Source organism: Dama dama, chromosome 26 (genome assembly GCF_033118175.1).
Source record: "Dama dama isolate Ldn47 chromosome 26, ASM3311817v1, whole genome shotgun sequence".
In the NCBI taxonomy this organism is placed as follows: Eukaryota; Metazoa; Chordata; class Mammalia; order Artiodactyla; family Cervidae; genus Dama; species Dama dama.
The window spans coordinates 21,660,642-21,680,677 of NC_083706.1; the positions used below are offsets into that span (position 1 = coordinate 21,660,642).

General features: G+C 34.3%; 1 protein-coding gene across 4 annotated transcripts in view; it reads right to left on the reverse strand.

Annotated features, from left to right (window-relative positions):
* The window catches only part of PTPRK (protein tyrosine phosphatase receptor type K), a 611,833-nt gene that overhangs the window by 110,144 nt on the left and 481,653 nt on the right, over positions 1 to 20,036 (reverse strand). For all 4 annotated transcript variants that reach the window (XM_061130449.1, XM_061130448.1, XM_061130452.1 and 1 more), the window contains exons 8-9: positions 13,589 to 13,891; positions 1,060 to 1,169 (exon numbers count right to left, since the gene is read on the reverse strand). In XM_061130449.1, the coding sequence (XP_060986432.1) occupies positions 1,060 to 1,169; positions 13,589 to 13,891 (413 nt within the window). The remainder of the gene's footprint in view (positions 1 to 1,059; positions 1,170 to 13,588; positions 13,892 to 20,036) is intronic.

The window sequence follows — 20,036 nt, forward strand, 5'->3', positions numbered from 1 at the left end:
TGTCCATCTCTATTTATCTACAGATAAACCTAAACTTATCTGACTAGATCAATATACATCTATTTTCTTCCATCAAAAGATAAATCAATATAATTAAATATGAATGTTTATTGTTGTTTTAGTCACTGAGTCGTGTCTGACTCTTTTGGGAACCCATGGACTGAAGCCCACCAACATCATCTGTCCATGGGATTTCCCAAGCAAGAATACCGGAGTGAATTGCTATTTCTTCTCCAGGGAATCTTCCTGACCCAGGGACTGAACCCATGTCTCCTGAATTGGCAGGCGGATTCTTTACCACTGAGCCACCAGGGAAGCCATAAATATGAATACATATTTATATAAAATCTTATGGTCATATATAATGTAATGCGTGTGAAACACAGAAATTCCCACCAAAACTGAATCAAGAAAAAATACTTTGAACAGACCAATCACTAAAAGTGAAAAAGAAGAGTGTAATAAATTTTCTGCAAACAAAACTCTCCATTTTCATAATGTACTCTGTTGCCACTAAAACGTATTTTATACTGTAATCAACACTGAGTACTCAAGAACAGAACCACATATCTGTGCAATGAAAATGACATTTTCTTTTCATCTTTTCACGTTTACAAATAAGATAACGATTTATATTCAAAGTTGAGATGAAGCTCTGGAATAGAGAGGTTTATTATATATTTTGCTTTAAAGGTATTTTCCCCTACCCTAAAAGCAACTGCATTCAATGGCTTTCCCTAAATCATAGCATGAAATATGAGTTTCTTAATTTTGTAAAAATTTATTCTTTACAACCACCAGTAAGTCTGTTGGCAAGTTCCATCTTACTTCTTTAAAACAATATTTACTTAAGAATTTGAAAAGTCTAGGTACCATAATATTCATTTTGATATTTAATTTAGAGGAATCTACAAATTAAAACAGAGAAGAACTAATAGTGATTATAATCCCCTAATTTTCATTTACTTCTTTTCCATTATTTCTCTGATTTTCTCTAACATGTTCTTTGATTCTCCCCTTCAATGCACATTTCATTAAACTTCCTTGTTCTCCCAGTACCTCATATTGAGTGATGATTCCATTTGGATCCAAAGGTTCTTTCCAGTTCAAGAAAATCTTATTTTCAAAAGAGGTTCCTTGAAGAGAATTGACCGGTACAGGGCCAGGCACTACATATAAATACATTATTGGTTATAAGGATCCTTATATCAGAAACAGAAAAAAGTAAACATGTAAGCTGGATAAACAGGTTAAAAGTAAATAAAATAAATAAAAATAAGTAAAAATAAAAAAGCTGTATGATAAGCTTTTAATCTATAGGAATACATGTGAATTTAAAATAAATCTCTAAGCTTCTAATGCAGATTATGTACAACTGTAAAGTTATTTTTATTCAACAGAATTTTCTATCACTGCAGAGAGCTGAATAGTGTAGTCTAGTTCTCTCTGTTGTACGCCTCTAATAATGTGAAGGTCTCATTTGTAATTTGTTTCAAGAACAGAGCTTGCCTTGAAAGATTTCCCTGAATGATTTTTTGAAGATTATCATAAGCCCCTAAAGTATCACTATAAACAATGTTCATAAAATAATAAATAATAATAATAATTAATGCTCCTTAGACTCAAAAGCCAAACCATACGATACTGAATTAAAATGCTCATTAATAGTCAGTCTTTCATAGGTATACTTATTACATTTCTATAATTTAAAAAAAAGAGCATTATTACAATGTATAAAAAACTCTTTAAGATTAATAGGTTCAAAATCATTGCTTCAGTCTTTTAAATGAAACTTCCCTTTTTCAAAGCAAAGAATCAAACCACTTTATAACATCAGACTTGTTTAGAACTCAACAATCAGCATAATTAGTTTTGAAGTGTCCCCAGGTATGACAAGATTTGAGAAACCATTCCAGCCCTTATTTTCAAATGCCATATAACTGACAATACCCAGTGGCAACAGTGAATGACGTGTCAGCTTCTATTGACAAAATACAAAATACTTTTACTATTGTGTTTTTCCTTTTATACATTTTATTTAAATATTCAGTTGCATATATGTACATAAATATCCAGCATTTTTGTTCTCTTAATGTTTAAAAACATATCCTATCCATCCTACTTTGCTTGAAAGTATGCTTTCACTTGAAAATATCAACCCAGTTTTTTAATTAATATTTTTCCTTAATCTAACGTTTCAGTGAAACGTTACACATGAAACTTCACACATGACATTATCTAGAAATGTAGTTTCAGAGTCTACAGCAATTTTGTGAGGATGGAAATAAATTAAAAATCACTGGATCAAAGGAAACGCATTGCAATGTGGCCAGCAGCATCAAGAAATTCTGAATGATATGTCAAAAGAGTAAGATTTATTTCAATCCATAAGGAGACGATGAATCATGTTATGACCTCTGGGATAGCCAACATCATTTGGCACATTAATAATGAATTTATGAAGGAAAAAACCCACAGTAAACCGAGAAGATGCCAGGACTAAACTCCACAAGATATGTTTATGCATCTAATAGCCGAGGGCTTGGGGAAAAGTTAAGCAAAGGCATCCGCTCCTTTTCACTCGCGGGCCCACAATGCTGGCACATGCTACGCAGTCATAGAGCGGCTGGGATGGCCTGTGTGGAGTCTGTGGCGTCTGCTGAGGCTGCTAAGGGCAGCGGTTTGCTTTGCAAGAGAATATCTATTGTTTCTATTCCACCCAAATGAAATAAGCTTACACCTGTAATTTAAGGGAAAGCTTTTATTCACCTTTTCCCACCTCTCATAGAGGGTGGCTGTTGGGAGGAGGTGGAGGGGAAGCCCCAATTAGTGAGTAAATGTTTATTTTATGGTATTATAATTACTATAGGCATTCCCCGAACATGATTTGACACACACACGCACACACACACATACAATGAAATGGCATGGATGTTTCAAATTGTTTGCATATAGGGATCATTTTAAATGTTAGTAAATTCTGCATAGAGGGAACAGTAGACTTAGAAAGTAGCCTTCCCAGAATTTGTGTATTTTTCTGCTCTTATACATGTACTACTCTGTCGACAGGATTCACTTCATACATTTACGGAAACGTTTATGAGAAGATGATAGCTGAGAGAGTTCTAATTACTGACCTTGTACTGGGGCCAGTATAGTGAATGAGAGCAAGAATTACATGAAGGTGAACACACACCCATGAAACGTGCAGGGAAAGGAGTGTGGGGGCAGAGCACATGCAATAATTTCTACATTTGAAGGAAGACAATTCTATACACAAAAAACATCTATATGTACACATGATTTGTGCAAATACAACATGAAGTTACTAAGACCATCACCACTGCAGTCTTTATATTGCAGGAAATGTCACCTCACATTTCCACATCAACAACTTTTAACTGAGACAGAATGCTGACTTTTATTCCCCTGCTTGTAATTTATTTGAGAGCTGTTTCAGCTACAAAATTTTTTTTCACATAAGAAAAACCTTTAAAATGTAATTCTCAAAGTGGAAGAGAGGAAAATGAAATGTGAGTGGGGTAGGATAATATTAAATAAGCATTACAGCCTTTAAAATATAATAAATACACATTTAAAGAAAGCTTTCTAATAGCCAAAAAATATTCCCAAACCAGGTTTTCCTGCAGGGTTAACTTAACAATATTGATTTTTATGAATGCAAGAATAAAAAATGAAAACAAAAACTCATACAAAAAATTCTACCTATGCATTAAAAAATGCATGCAATAAATTAAATATAAACTCTACTTTAGGGTTCTGGTGGGACATCATTCTAGCTTTGCTCTCATGATTTATGGATGTCCCCAGAATTCTATTCATGAAATTATATTCTTTAACTAGATGACAGAAAATTTATTTTTCTATGTATATGGGGCAGCAATAATCTAGTAAGACAGACTTAATTAGATCATCACAATCCATCCATCTTCCAACAATAGATTATGATTTAGATATTCTGTCCCCCCAATTCAGGAACATTGAAACACATCAAATACCCTATGTAGAAACTGGAGTTCTGATCTGAAGACTGAACTATTTGCAAATACTTCATAGAAAGCTTGAACTTCATTTAGTCCTAGATATAAAGCAAAACTTAAAAAAAAAAAAAAACTTTAAGCAGAAGGAATTACTATGCAACTCTACCACCATGAAATAATAATATACAACTCAATATCATTACAAGTAATAAAAACATTCTTCAAAAAAGCTTAAAAGGAGGGTGAAAAATAATATTGAAATTAGGCTAAATAGTTCCATTTTACTTTTACAAAATTTTTTTTAGATAAAATAAATAGAATAATCATGAGTTTGATCAACTTTAGGACATAATTTAAAATTCCATGGCAATTCACTTCCTAACTGATAATCTAGTCACATATGTACCAAAAAATAAATGAAAAAATTTAATGCAATATGAAAAAGGAATATAATAAGCCTGACAGCATTCTTTGGTTTGTGGAAAGAAAAGCAGGCTAAAAACTCAATCCAAATAATACCATCAAAATAAATTATATTTTTAGAGAATGACTAAGTGAAGTGAAGTGTTAGTTGTTTAGTCATGTCCAACTCTTTGTGACGCCATGGACTGACTATAGCCCGCAAGGATCCTCTGTCCACGGAATTCTCCAGGCAGGAATACTGGAGTGGGCTGCCATTTCCTTTTCCAGGAGATCTTCCCCACTCAGGGATCTAACCCAGGTCTCCTGCATTGCAGGCAGATTCCTTACTCTCTGAACAACCAGGGAAGTCCCTATGACTGACTAAAGAAGCGTAAAACTTGTATAACAGAGACTTAATATTAATTAAGAAAATATATGTTTTTTTCACTTTTAAGTGTAGGCAATAAAACATGTGAGTACATTCTTTTTACTAAACTCACAAGTTATAAAATGTATAGTCTACAACGAATAAGTGAGACCTAATCAAACTTAAAACCTTTTGTACAGCAAAGGAAACCATCAGCAAAACTAATTGATAGCTTGGAGAATGGAAGAAAATATTTGCAAACAAGGCAAATGACAAGGGGTTAATGTCCAAATATACAAACAGCCTGTACAACTGAACGTCAAAAAAAACCAAACCATTCAATCAAGAAATGGGCAGAAGCCCTAAACAGACATTCTGCTGAAGAAGACACACAGATGACCATCTGACACATGAAATGATGCTCAAGATCCTAATTAAAAGAGAAATGCAAATCAAACCCAAAATGATGTATCACCTCACATGTGTCAGAATGGCCATCATCAAAAAGTTTACAAATAATAAATCTTGGAGAGGATGTGAAGAAAAGGGAATCCTCACACACTGTTGGTGGGAATGTAAACTGGTGCAGCTACCATGGAGAACAATATGGAGGTTCCTTAAAAAACTAAAAATAGAACCCTAACCCTAACAATCACATGATCCAGCAATCTCACTTCTGGGTATATACCCAGAAAAGACAGAACTCTAATTCAGAGATACATGCATCCCAATGTTCATAGCAGCGCTATTCACAATAGCCAAGACATGGTAACAAACTCAAGTCCCCTTCAACAGACAACTGGCTTAAGGAAAGTGAGTGAGTGCTCAGTCGTGTCTGATTCTCTGCGATCCCAGGGACTGTATGTAGCCCACCAGGCTCCTCTGTCCACGGAATTCTCCAGGCAAGAATATTGGAGTGGGTAGACATTCTCTTCTCAAAGGGATCTTCTTGACGCAGAGATTGAACCCGCATCTCCTGCAGCTCTTCCAGTTGCGGGTGAATTCTTTATCACTGATTCATCTGACTTAGCAGGTGTGGTATAAACATACACATACACATGTAAATATATGTACAATGAACTATTAGTCATAAAAAGAATGAAATATTGTCATTTACAGTAACATGGATGGGTCTATAGAATATTTCAATTAGTGAAGTCAGACACAGAAAGACATATACTATATGGTATCACTTACATGTGGAGTCTAAAAACAGTGCAAATGAATCTATATACGGAACAGAAAGAGACTTAGTTATTAAAGGGTAGAAGGAGGGAGGGAAAGACAAAGTAGGAGTAAGGGATTAATGGGAACAAGCTACTACACATAAAATAGATAAGCAACAAGAATCTACTGTATACAACATGGAATTATATTCAGTATCTTACAATGAACTGGCTCCACATTGGGAAACAAAAATGTTAAGGCTGTATATTGTCACCCTGCTTATTTAAATTATATGCAGAGTTCATCACGTGAAAAACTGGGCTGGATGAAGCACAAGCTGGAATCAAGTTTGCAGGGAGAAATATCAATAACCTCAGATATGCAGATGGCACCACCCTTATGGCAGAAAGCAAAGAGGAACTAAAGTGCCTCTTGATGAAAGTGAAAGAGGAGAGTGAAAAACTTGGCTTAAAACTCAACATTCAAAAAATGAAGATCATGGAATCTGTACCATCACTTCGTGGCATATAGATGGGGAAACAATGGAAACAATGACAGACTACGTTCTTGGGCTCCAAAATGACCACAGATGGTGACTGCAGCCATGACATTAAAAGACGCTTGCTCCTTGGAAGAAAAGCTATGACCTACCTAGACAGCATATTAAAAAGCAGAGACATTAATTTGCCAACAAAGGTCCATCTAGTCAAAGCTATGTTTTTCCCAGTAGTCATGTATGGTTGTGAGAGTTGGGCCATATAGAAAGCTGAGTGCTGAAGAATTGATGCTTTTAAACTGTGGTGTTGGAGACGACTCTTGAGAGTCCCTTGGAAAGCAAGGAGATCCAACCAGTCAATCATAAAGGAAAATCAGTCCTGAATATTCATTGGAAGGACTGGTGCTGAAGTTGAAACTCTAATACTTTGGCCACATGATATGAAGAACTGACTCTTTGGAAAAGACCCTGATGCTGGGAAAGAATGAAGGCAAGAGGAGAAGGAGACGACAGAGGATGAGATGGTAGGATGACATCACCAACTCAATGGACATGAGTTTGAGCAAGCTCCGGGAATTAGTGATGGACAGGGAAATGTGGTATGCTGCAGTCCACAGGATCGCAAAGAGCTGGACATGACTGAGTGACTTAACTGATCTTAAACTATTGTCTAGGGCATCTTCCCGAGCCAGGGAATGAACCCTGGTCTCTCACATTGCAGGCAAATTCTTTACCATCTGGGCTATCAGGGAAGCTACCAAATAAAATATAATGGAATATAATGTTAAAAAACAGTCTGAATCACATTGCTGTACAGCTGAAACTAACAAAATATGGTAAACAAACTATACTTGCTGCCTCGTGTAATCAGACATGGCATTACTGCACTTTATGAAATGAGATAGATATTTTTACAGAGCTTTTGAATCCATGCTTAGACTTCCCATTTTGATACTCTGCCTATGAAACAACTAACTACATTCAACCATTCTTTCTTTCATAAGCAAGTGTGTTGTATGTGTGTTGTGGGGGGAGGCAATACAAGTGTTTATGTGTTAGATCAGGGTTTGTTCTTTATAATATTGTTAATGTTTTGATTAACTGCAAGTTCAAACATGAATCTGTGAATTATTTCAGGTGAATCTGTTCTATTATTTCAAAGATGACAAAAGTACATTTATCAGGAATAAGTCTTTGAAATTTTAGGAATATGCCTAATTTTAGGACAAGATTGTTTCCTTGAAAATCTGAGCTAAATGAAGTATATTTATCTCAACAAAAACAGCAAAACAATACATGATCATTTTCATTTTTCAGAGTGAAAATGTTTAAAGTGATAAGGAGAATTTCTAGAAACTATGGTATTATTGACCTATTTTATGGCAATCTCATACTTGCAGGCATCAAAATATATATCTGAGACTAAAGTTCAGAATCTGAGGAAATTGGGAACACTAGGGTATGAAATACATCCTGTTTTCTGAAACCCAAATAAAAACGTAGCCCTCCTGACAAGCTATTCAAGGAAAATTTTAGAACAGGATGGACCTTTAGAGATCATCTAATTTAAACTTTTCATATAGAGCTGAGAAGTAGAGAATTAGAGGGGTGAAAGGACTTACTAAGGTTACGAGTGTTATTTGAGCCAGGATTGAAAACTCACGATTCCTGACTCCCAATTCAGGGTTGCCTCAATTCACTATATAGCATACTTTTTTTCCTTCTTCTATACCTTCAGTCATAAAAGGAAGTTTTGAAAATGAAATGCCTTACTTTGGAAGCATATAGTGTTATTATTATACTACTTTTGTCTAAGATACATTAAAAAAAAAATTTTTTTTTTTATTAGTTGGAGGCTAATTAGTTGTTGTTACTTCACAACATTTCAGTGGGTTTTGTCATACATTGATATGAATCAGCCATAGATTTACACGTATTCCCCATCCCGATCCCCTCTCCCACCTCCCTCTCCACCCGATTCCTCTGGGTCTTCCCAGTGCACCAGGCCCGAGCACTTGTCTCATGCATCCCACCTGGGCTGGTGATCTGTTTCACCATAGATAGCATACATGCTGTTCTTTTGAAACATCCCACCCTCACCTTCTCCCACAGAGTTCAAAAGTCTGTTCTGTATTTCTGTGTCTCTTTTTCTGTTTTGCATATAGGGTTATCGTTGCCATCTTTCTAAATTCCATATATATGTGTTAGTATGCTGTAATGTTCTTTATCTTTCTGGCTTACTTCACTCTGTATAATGGGCTCCAGTTTCATCCATCTCATTAGGACTAATTCAAATGAATTCTTTTTAACGGCTGAGTAATATTCCATGGTGTATATGTACCACAGCTTCCTTATCCATTCATCTGCTGATGGGCATCTAGGTTGCTTCCATATCCTGGCTATTATAAACAGTGCTGCGATGAACATTGGGGTGCACGTGTCTCTTTCAGATCTGGTTTCCTCAGTGTGTATGCCCAGAAGTGGGATTGCTGGGTCATATGGCAGTTCTATTTCCAGTTTTTTAAGAAATCACCCAACAGGTAAAGGAACATGAAAAATGCCCACCAAGTCAAACAAAAGAGGAGGAGATAGGGAATCTACCTGAAAAAGAATTCAGAATAATGATAATAAAAATGATCCAAAATCTTGAAAACAAAATGGAGTTACAGATAAATAGCCTGGAGACAAAGATTGAAAAGATACAAGAAATGTTTAATAAAGACCTAGAAGAAATAAAAAAGAGTCAATTAAAAATGAATAATGCAATGAATGAGATCAAAAACACTCTGGAGGGAACCAAGAGTAGAATAACGGAGGTAGAAGATAGGATAAGTGAGGTAGAAGATAAATTGGTGGAAATAAATGAAGCAGAGAGGAAAAAAGAAAAAAGGATCAAAAGAAATGAGGACAACCTCAGGGACCTCTGGGACAATGTGAAACGCCCCAACATTCGAATCATAGGAGTCCCAGAAGAAGAAGACCAAAAGAAAGGCCATGAGAAAATACTCGAGGAGATAATAGCTGAAAACTTCTCTAAAAATGGGAAGGAAATAGCCACCCAAGTGCAAGAAACCCAGAGAGTCCCAAACAGGATAAACCCAAGGCGAAACACCCCAAGACACATATTAATCAAATTAACAAAGATCAAACACAGAGAACAAATAGTAAAAGCAGCAAGGGAGAAACAACAAATAACACACAAAGGGATTCCCAGAAGGATAACAGCTGATGTATCAATAGAAACCCTCTAGGCCAGAAGGGAATGGCAGGACGTACTGAAAGTAATGAGAGAGAATAACCTACAACCTAGATTACTGTATCCAGCAAGGATCTCATTCAGATATGAAGGAGAATTCAAAAGCTTTACAGATAAGCAAAAGCTGAGAGAATTCAGCACCACCAAGGCAGCTCTTCAACAAATGCTAAAGGATCTTCTCTAGATAGGAAATGCAGAAAGGTTGTATAAACGTGAACCCAAAACAACAAAGTAAATGGCAATGGGACCACACCTGTCAATAATTACCTTAAATGTAAATGGGTTGAATGCCCCAACCAAAACACTAAGATTGGCTGAATGGATACAAAAACAAGACCCCTATATATGCTGTCTACAAGAGACCCACCTCAAAACAAGAGACACATACAGACTAAAAGTGAAGGGCTGGAAAAAAATATTTCACGCAAACGGAGACCAAAAGAAAGCAGGAGTCGCAATACTCATATCAGATAAAATAGACTTTCAAATAAAGGATGTGAAAAGAGACAAAGAAGGACACTACATAATGATCAAAGGATCAATCCAAGAAGAAGATGTAACAATTATAAATATATATGCACCCAGCATAGGAGCACCGCAATATGTACAGCAAACACTAATGAGTATGAAAGAGGAAATTAATAGTAACACAATAATAGTGGGAGACCTTAATACCCCACTCACAACTATGGATAGATCAACTAAACAGAAAATTAACAAGAAAACACAAACCTTAAATGACACAATGGACCAGCTAGACCTAATTGATATCTATAGGACATTTCACCTGAAAACAATCAACTTCACCTTTTTCTCAAGTGCACACGGAACCTTCTCCAGAATAGATCACATCCTGGGCCATAAATCTGCTCTTGGAAAATTCAAAAAAACTGAAATCATTCCAGTCATCTTTTCTGACCACAGTGCAGTAAGATTAGATCTCAATTACAGGAAAAAAATTGTTAAAAATTCAAACATATGGAGGCTAAATAACACGCTTCTGAATAACCAACAAATCATAGAAGAAATCAAAAAAGAAATCAAAATATGCATAGAAATGAATGAAAATGAAAACACAACAACCCAAAACGTATGGGACACTGTAAAAGCAGTGCTAAGGGGAAGGTTCATAGCATTACAGGCTTACATCAAGAAACAAGAAAAAAGACAAATAAATAACCTAACTCTACAACTAAAGTAATTAGAGAAGGAAGAAATGAAGAACCCCAGGGTTAGCAGAAGGAAAGAAATCTTAAAAATCAGGGCAGAAATAAATGCAATAGAAACTAAAGAGACCATAGCAAAAATCAACAAGGCTAAAAGCTGGTTTTTTGAAAAAATAAACAAAATTGACAAACCATTAGCAAGACTCATTAAGAAACAAAGAGAGAAAAACCAAATTAACAAAATTAGAAATGAAAATGGAGAGATCACAACAGACAACACTGAAATACAAAGGATCATAAGAGACTACTACCAGCAGCTCTATGCCAATAAAATGGACAACTTGGATGAAATGGACAAATTCTTAGAAAAGTATAACTTTCCAAAACTGAACCAGGAAGAAATAGAAGATCTTAACAGACCCATCACAAGCAAGGAAATCGAAACTGTAATCAAAAATCTTCCAGCAAACAAAAGCCCAGGACCAGATGGCTTCACAGCTGAATTCTACCAAAAATTTAGAGAAGAGCTAACACCTATCTTACTCAAACTCTTCCAGAAAATTGCAGATGAAGGTAAGCTTCCAAACTCATTCTATGAGGACACCATCACCCTAATTCCAAAACCAGACAAAGATGCCACAAAAAAAGAAAACTACAGGCCAATATCACTGATGAACATAGATGCAAAAATCCTTAACAAAATTCTAGCAAACAGAATCCAACAACATATTAAAAAAATCATACACCATGACCAAGTGGGCTTTATCCCAGGAATGCAAGGATTCTCTAATATCTGCAAATCAATCAATGTAATACACCACATTAACAAATTGAAAGATAAAAACCATATGATTATCTTAATAGATGCAGAGAAAGCCTTTGACAAAATTCAACACTCATTTATGATTAAAACTCTCCAAAAAGCAGGAATAGAAGGAACATACCTCAACATAATAAAAGCTATATATGACAAACCCACAGCAAGCATCACCCTCAATGGTGAAAAATTGAAGGCATTTCCCCTGAAATCAGGAACAAGACAAGGGTGCCCACTCTCACCACTACTATTCAACATAGTGTTGGAAGTTTTGGCCACAGCAATCAGAGCAGAAAAAGAAGTAAAAGGAATCCAGATAGGAAAAGAAGAAGTGAAACTCTCACTGTTTGCAGATGACATGATCCTCTATATAGAAAACCCTAAAGACTCTACCAGAAAATTACTAGAGCTAATCAATGAATATAGTAAAGTTGCAGGATATAAAATTAACACACAGAAATCCCTTGCATTCCTATATACTAACAATGAAAAAACAGAAAGAGAAATTAAAGAAACAATACCATTCACCATTGCAACAAAAAGAATAAAATACTTAGGAGTATATCTACCTAAAGAAACAAAAGACCTATACATAGAAAACTATAAAACACTGATGAAAGAGATCAAAGAGGACACAAACAGATGGAGAAACATACCGTGTTCATGGATTGGAAGAATCAATATTGTCAAAATGGCTATTCTACCCAAAGCAATCTATAGATTCAATGCAATCCCTATCAAGCTACCAACGGTATTTTTCACAGAACTAGACCAAAGAATTTCACAATTTGTATGGAAATACAAAAAACCTCGAATAGCCAAAGTAATCTTGAGAAAGAAGAATGGAGCTGGAGGAATCAACCTGCCTGACTTCAGACTCTACTATAAAGCCACAGTCATCAAGACAGTATGGTACTGGCACAAAGACAGAAATATAGATCAATGGAACAGAATAGAAAGCCCAGAGACAAATCCACGAACCTATGGACACCTTATCTTCAAAAAAGGAGGCAAGGATATACAATGGAAAAAAGACAACCTCTTTAACAAGTGGTGCTGGGAAAACTGGTCAACCACTTGTAAAAGAATGAAACTAGAACACTTTCTAACATCATACACAAAAATAAACTCAAAATGGATTAAAGATCTAAATGTAAGACCAGAAACTATAAAACTCCTAGAGGAGAACATAGGTAAGATACATTTTTAAAACTAGAAAATTGTATTCATATTCACATTAATGATATGCTGTAGTAGAAGTGTGTATAATTCACAATATTAAGATAAATGTTTCTTCCTAGTATTTAATAATTTAGAAGTAATACACACAGAAATTGGGCAAATTATAATTCGATTACTTGGGTGGTAATAAATAAAAGATGATAGCTTGCCAATATCTGATACAGACCTATATTCAGACTTAAAAATATAAACTTTGGCCTTCTTTTATATTTATAATTAAATAAAGCTATCTAAAAACTAATATAACAGGTAAACAATATTGCTTTCAAATCTAGGAAATGAGAACTATTACTATTGGTCTGTAAAATGCAAAAAACTAAATTTTTAGTTAAGTGCATTGCCCCAATAGGTAATTGATATGTTGCCACAAATAGTAAAAATTATTTTTGAATATTTAACATAATCCATATTTAGACTTTTAGTATATTTGCCAATTTTCTAACATTGCATAAAGACAAAACAGTAAAGGAAGAGTTCATCTACTATTTGATGCTATTGTGAAGAATATTAAGATTTTTGTTTAAGACAAACTATTTTCAAAGTTAACCCTGTTAAGAGTAGTTAGCAGATTTTAGAATCCAACTCAGTTTTGGGATCTCTAGGCAAAACTGTAAGACAGTGCATAATCCTGTGATATAATCTCCCCTTTAAAAAGTAAAGAAGTATGACCATACCATCTTCATCAGTTTGAATAATCGTCTCTTCACTCTCCTTCCTGCCTTCTGGATTGGTGAGGATCATCTTGAGGCTGACGTTTGTATACGGCGGCAGATGGTTCACAACATGCTGAGGGGCTTTGGGGTCCATGTCCAAACAGCCTGCTTTGCTCTCGTTGTGACCACGGAAGAAATGGTAGCAGATAGTGACATTAAACGTGTGGCACCGGGTGATGTTGTAGCCCAAGGATTCCCAGTCCACCGCAATGCGCCTTGCCTGGATTTCAGCAATCTTTAACGTCTTTGGGGTTCGCATAGGTTCTGAAAAATAAATCAGATATGCAGATAGCTGTCAGCTTTACCATGAATCATCTTGAAAAAGAGTAACACTGCACATGACACAACATGTGTGAACCTAGGAAAATTGGAAAGCCATTGTTTACTGTTTATTTACTCATGATCTTACTTTATTCAGGGGGCCACACCATGTGGCACATGGAATCTCAGGTCCCCAACTAAGGGCTGAGCCTGCTGAATCTGAACCCCTGCAGTGGAAGAGCAGAGTTCTAACTGTTTGACCACCAGGGAAGTTCCACATGATTTTGTTCTTGAGGTTTCTGTCAGGGGCTATGATTTACCAATGCAAAAACAAAAAGAAAAAACTGTAAAAGGTCTATAGTCCATAGTTCTCAGGAACATGGCAGAAAAATAAAAACCTGAAAATATGGCCATGACGCTTTTATAGTTGTTTCTGTTGTTACTGCCCTATTCCCCAACTTTTGTCATTATGGAGCAAGTGAATTAGCTAATACATCATAATGGATAAGAGTCAACATGTTCTGCTCTATGATTTATCATGTCACCAAGCTATGCTGTATACTAATTAGTCTAATTGTATCACTAAACTACCATTTACAAAAATGACGCAGATATTAATTAACATTTATTATTTCAGTAATGATGTTGTTCATCAAAGCAGAAAAATATCTGAGAAAAATTGCAAGAACACATGTGGATATACACACAGTCATCTATCCTTTTTGATCTCTTTTTGTCTTTCTCTAGGAAACACTCAGGTTTGACAATCCATAGAGTGTCACCCAAAGCAAACTGGGAGGTGAATTTCCACTCAACTGGAAAATTCTGGCAGAACTAAACACTCTGAAGAATTGAGTCCATCCATCACTGCTTCCCAAGTGTATAGTTTTCTCATGCAAGACTAACTTTAATCATCTAACTTAATAAAAATAATTGCTCTATGAAAGTCATGGCCATGGCAAAGTCTACATAGTAAACAAACAAATATACAGCAAAACTTTAATACATTGATTTGACAAAGAGATCAAAGTCAAGGCCTAGGTCAAGGCTTTGTTGGTGATTCTGTTAACTCATTAGGGATTGTTAGTGCTCCTACAAAATAGAAATGAGTAGGAAAAAAGCAAAGAGAAATAATAATAAATACAACAAATCCAACATGAGTGGTTTTATAAATTTTCTTTTTCTAAGATTAAAGTCTTAGTTGTGTAAAAATAATCAGGATGGTGCACAGATGGCAAGCCTAAATTACACTCTGGTGGCCATTTAATTTAAAACTATAAGACTATATATACACACACATATATACATATAAACTTTTGGTAGAATCCAAAGTTTAGGTTTTAAACTCCGTCTGCTGATCTTCTGACTGTTTACAATATCCAGTCTCCCTATTTTATCACTTTTGCTTCAGTGTTTCTCTTAAGAATGTTAAATAGGCTAGAACAAAGATGTGATTTGCAATCATTTAAAAAAAATATCTTTAAATGTCTACTGCTATGTTAATGTTTTTCCTGCCAGGCACAAGAGTGAGATGATGACACTTTCATTTCCATCTAGTTAGACTGAAAACATAGTCTTTGGCACCACTGTCCACAAACTGGCCAGATACTCATAGATAGGATCATCCAAAATTTCCCAGATAAACTGTGATCTGTGATTGTTGTAACAATCACATGAAACTGAGTGACCCTGTTGCAATTAGTCCACAGTTTATTTGAAAAGTATATAGAATGAAAAGTAAGACTTTTTCAGAAAATACCTGGCATATATAATGAAAATATCTTATACAGCAATAAGAGAAAATACCAATAAGCATTTATTTCTCAGTTTTAATATTTTAGGTCTAGTAGCTATATACTTTTTTCATATACCCTTCATTTTGAATCTGACATTTTACCCTTTACAAATTTCTCTTTATCCAAGTGATCACTCACTCTCACACATCTTTTCATTTTATTCCACTATTCAATTTGCACTTACCCTGCATTCTAATACAACTTTAAAAGACTAAGAAAAGCATAAAAGAAGTTGAAGGAGATACAAATGAAAGATATTCAATACTCATGGATTGGAAAAATAAATATTGTTAAAATGGCAATAGTACCAAAGCAATCTACGGAGTCAATTTTCATCTCTATCGAAATTCCAATGGCATTAAAAAAAAAATAAAACAAATAATACTAAAATTTGTATGGGACCACACACACACACAAACCCAAAAAGCCAAAGCAATCTTGAGAAAGAACAAATCTGGAGGCAACATGATCCCTGATTTCAAACTATATTACAAAGTTATAACAATTAAAACAGTATGATACTTGTATTAAAACAGAAACATAAATCAAAGAAACACAACAGAGAGCATAGAAATAAATGCATACATATCTGGTCAACTAACTTATGACAAAGGAGTCAAGAACATACAATGGGGAAAGAACTATCTCTTCATTAAATCGTGTTGGGAAAATTAGACAGTCATATGCAAAAGGATGAAACACAACCACTCTTTTATGCCATATTCAAAAATTAACTCAATCAAATATCTGAAAGTAAGACCTGAAACCATAAAACTTTTAGGAAAAAATCTTAGGCAGTAAACTTTTTGACACAGGTTCTGGGCAATGATTTTTTTGAATCTGACACCAAAAGCAAAGGAAACAAAAGCAAAAAAAAAAAAAAAAAAAAATTGAGACTACATCAAACTTATGAAAAAGTAACCACCTCAGGGGGAGAAATTATTTGCAAATCATATATCTGATAAGTAGTTAACATCCAAAATACATAAATAGCTCCTACAATTCAACAGAAAAAAAAAAATCATTGAAAAATATCCAGAACATCCAAATAGATATTTCCCAAAGAAGACATTCAGATGGTCAACATGTACATGAAACAATGTTCAATATCATTAATCATCAGGGAAATAGAAACCAAAAGCATAATAAGATATCACCTCATACGTATCAGAACAGCTGTCATCAAGAAGACAAGAAATAGAAAGTGTTGCTGAGGATGTTGAGAAAAGGGATGCATTGTGCACTGTTGGGAACATAAATTGGTGCAGCCACTATAGAAAATAGCTTTAAAGTTCCTCAAACCATTAAAAATAGAACTACCAAATGATTTAGCAATTCCAATTCTGGGTATGTACCTGAAGAAAATAAAAACATTAACTCAACAAGATATATGCATCCCCATGTTCATTGAAGCTATCTTACAAGGAAACAACTCAAGTATCCATCAAGGGATGAATATGTAAAGAAAATATATTTCATATGTATATACGCAATACAAATATACCTATGTACAATAGAATACTATTAAACCACAAAAAAGAATGAAACCTTGGCTTTTGCAACAACATGGGTAGATTTCCAGGGTATTATGCTAAGTGAAATAAATCAGATAGAGAAAAACAAATACCATATAATCTCTCTGACATGTGGGGTCGTAAAAATAAAAACAAAAAATAACTCCCCCCAAAGATCATAGATTAGTTATAGAGAACAGATTGACATTTGCCAAAAGCAGTGGATGAGGTGTCAGAGAAATGAGTTAAAGGGGTATAAATGTATTAAAAAATAAAATGAAATAAAACTTTAATATGAATCTGTTTTACAGATGTATGATACAACTTCTTTGGTAGGACAGGAAGAAATTTTTAACTTTGGCAATGAGTAGAAACTATAAGGCCAATAAACGCACCCCCTCCCCCCCGCCAAAAAAAACCAAAAAACAAAAGAAGCAGATAATCATAGGAATGGTTTAAAGGTTACATAAGACTTTAGGGTGTAGTCATCACAGAGAGACCATCTTTCAATTTAGAGGCATATATGCATCCTTTTTAAAAAAGAAAGAAATAATAAAGTGTACACATGAATATGAAAACAGTAGACATGCAAAAAATGGTAAAGAAAAAAAAGCTACTTAATACTTCATAGACTAAAATCTGCCTGTTATATTACTGACTACATATTAACATTTTTTCCCAAGATAATCATAAAATAATTTAAAAAATTATTTTCTCTATTTATAAACTTAAATATTTACAAAAATAAATAGAAATTTTCTTTTCCTAACTAATCTCATTATATCCAACTTCTTTTGCCTTCTGGCTTCCCTTATTCAACCCCTTCATGGAGTACTGAAAATAGGAAATGTACGTGCTATTCGAGATCTGCTCAGCTGCTGCAACTAGCTGACTGCCTGTTAGAACTGCTTCACATTCTGAAGAGCCCTAGAGCAAGTCAGACTTTGCAGGAGCTTGGCATTTCTCTAGGCAGGGAAGAGCAGGAAGAGATGCAAATGTGTGCACACTGAAGGACTCACTGTCAGAAGCAGAAATAACTCACCACTCCCCACATTTTATTCTCCTATTTCAATTTTTTAATTTTTAAAATAAAAGTACACCCAGACACTCTTAAAGACACAACTTTACATACTCAATTATTCATTTTTAAGAATTGACCAAAGACATATTTATTATGTAACATGTAAAAAAATACAGAGTTCACTTTGAGAATTTTGCTTTGGTGTATTTAATTGCTGCTTACTTTGACTCTAATATAAATTAGATTTTAAAACTCTAATTCAAAATCTGGAAAAGGTAGGTTAACATATCCTATACATATGTGCATAAATGACAATCATAATACTAGTAGTGAATACTTTATTAGCTGGTATAAAAAGTGAAGATTTGTGAAAAGAAATACCTTTCTAGTAAGCAAAGACTCTTTCTACATGGTCAATATGGTATTTAAAATCTGTATTTTTCACAATGGCTTGAATAAATGCTAAAAAACAAATTGTTATTACTAACATAGTGACTTAAAATGTAATTTTACTCTAACCTAGGGCAATATTCAGAAACCCACATACAACAAAGTAAACACACACACACATACAGAAGCACATCTAAAGTCAAAATTCAATTATTTTGAGCTCTAAGGCATCTGCAATAACTCAGAGGAAGTCACTCTCTAATTAAATTTTTTTCTTAATTTACATGTTCTTTATTTTTTCCAGTTTTTATTGAAGTTGGACATTGAGCTATATTTACATATATGTTATATATGTGCTCATGCATGTACATTTATGTATATATAAACATATACATATATTAACACATGCACATACATACACACATAAAACAGGCACTCTGCCATGCAACATCTCTGAAGTCTGTTAACTCTGACATGGTTTGACAACCATGTGTACATAGATTTTTTAAAAATATCAGAATATAAACAGTAGGGGTGTGATAATGTTCTACTACTATGAAATCCATTCAAAGTAAATTCTATTAGAGGATTTGACAGTAAAATTACATAAAAAGTTTCTCACTCTGATCCATTATTCTTATGGCTTATCAATAATAGCATCTTATTTCTGAGATATGAATCTATAAATAAAAATTTTAACCTTTAAAATTGAATAATTAACTTTTATAGAATAAATGGAAGCAGGATATTGCTCAAGACTCACTATGTTACATAAAGCTGAGCATAAGTGCTTTTTAAAGGATTAAATAATTTAAAGAAATGAGCTTGTGTGGTGAATGGCATGTAGAGACGTCACAGTAGCTAGTATTTATAACAATCATCACTGGTCACCACAATGATGATAAAACAATGGTGGTCTCATTTATCAATGCATTATCTGTCAAGTGTTTTGAAATTTACTAAATGTTCTTTCTTCTTTCCAATTTTTAACTTTCCATTTTCAAATTTCTATCATGTATCCAGACATGTTCTCTCTCTCTCTCATTTTGCTTTTCTAGCAAAATGAAATTTGGGAAAGAAACAAAAATTGATAAAAGTTGTGGAGCAAAATTTTGGCAGAAACTTGGGAAGAAATATAGCAAGGTAGTGATCTTCATGAAGTAAAGGATCATATTAAATGTTTTGAACAAGTCATCCATCTATTATGAAACAAAAAATGGGTTGCCTATTATCTAAGTATATGATATAAGACACTGTGGAGGATTCTGAAGCAAATAAAACAATAATAGACTTCAAGGAGCCTAACATTTATTTAGTAAAAGTGATAAACTAAGAAAAAGGATAAAGAGTTAAAACAATATGATAGAAATGTATGTGAATGGAATAAGATACTACAGGAATTTAAGAAAGAGAAACAGCTTCCACTT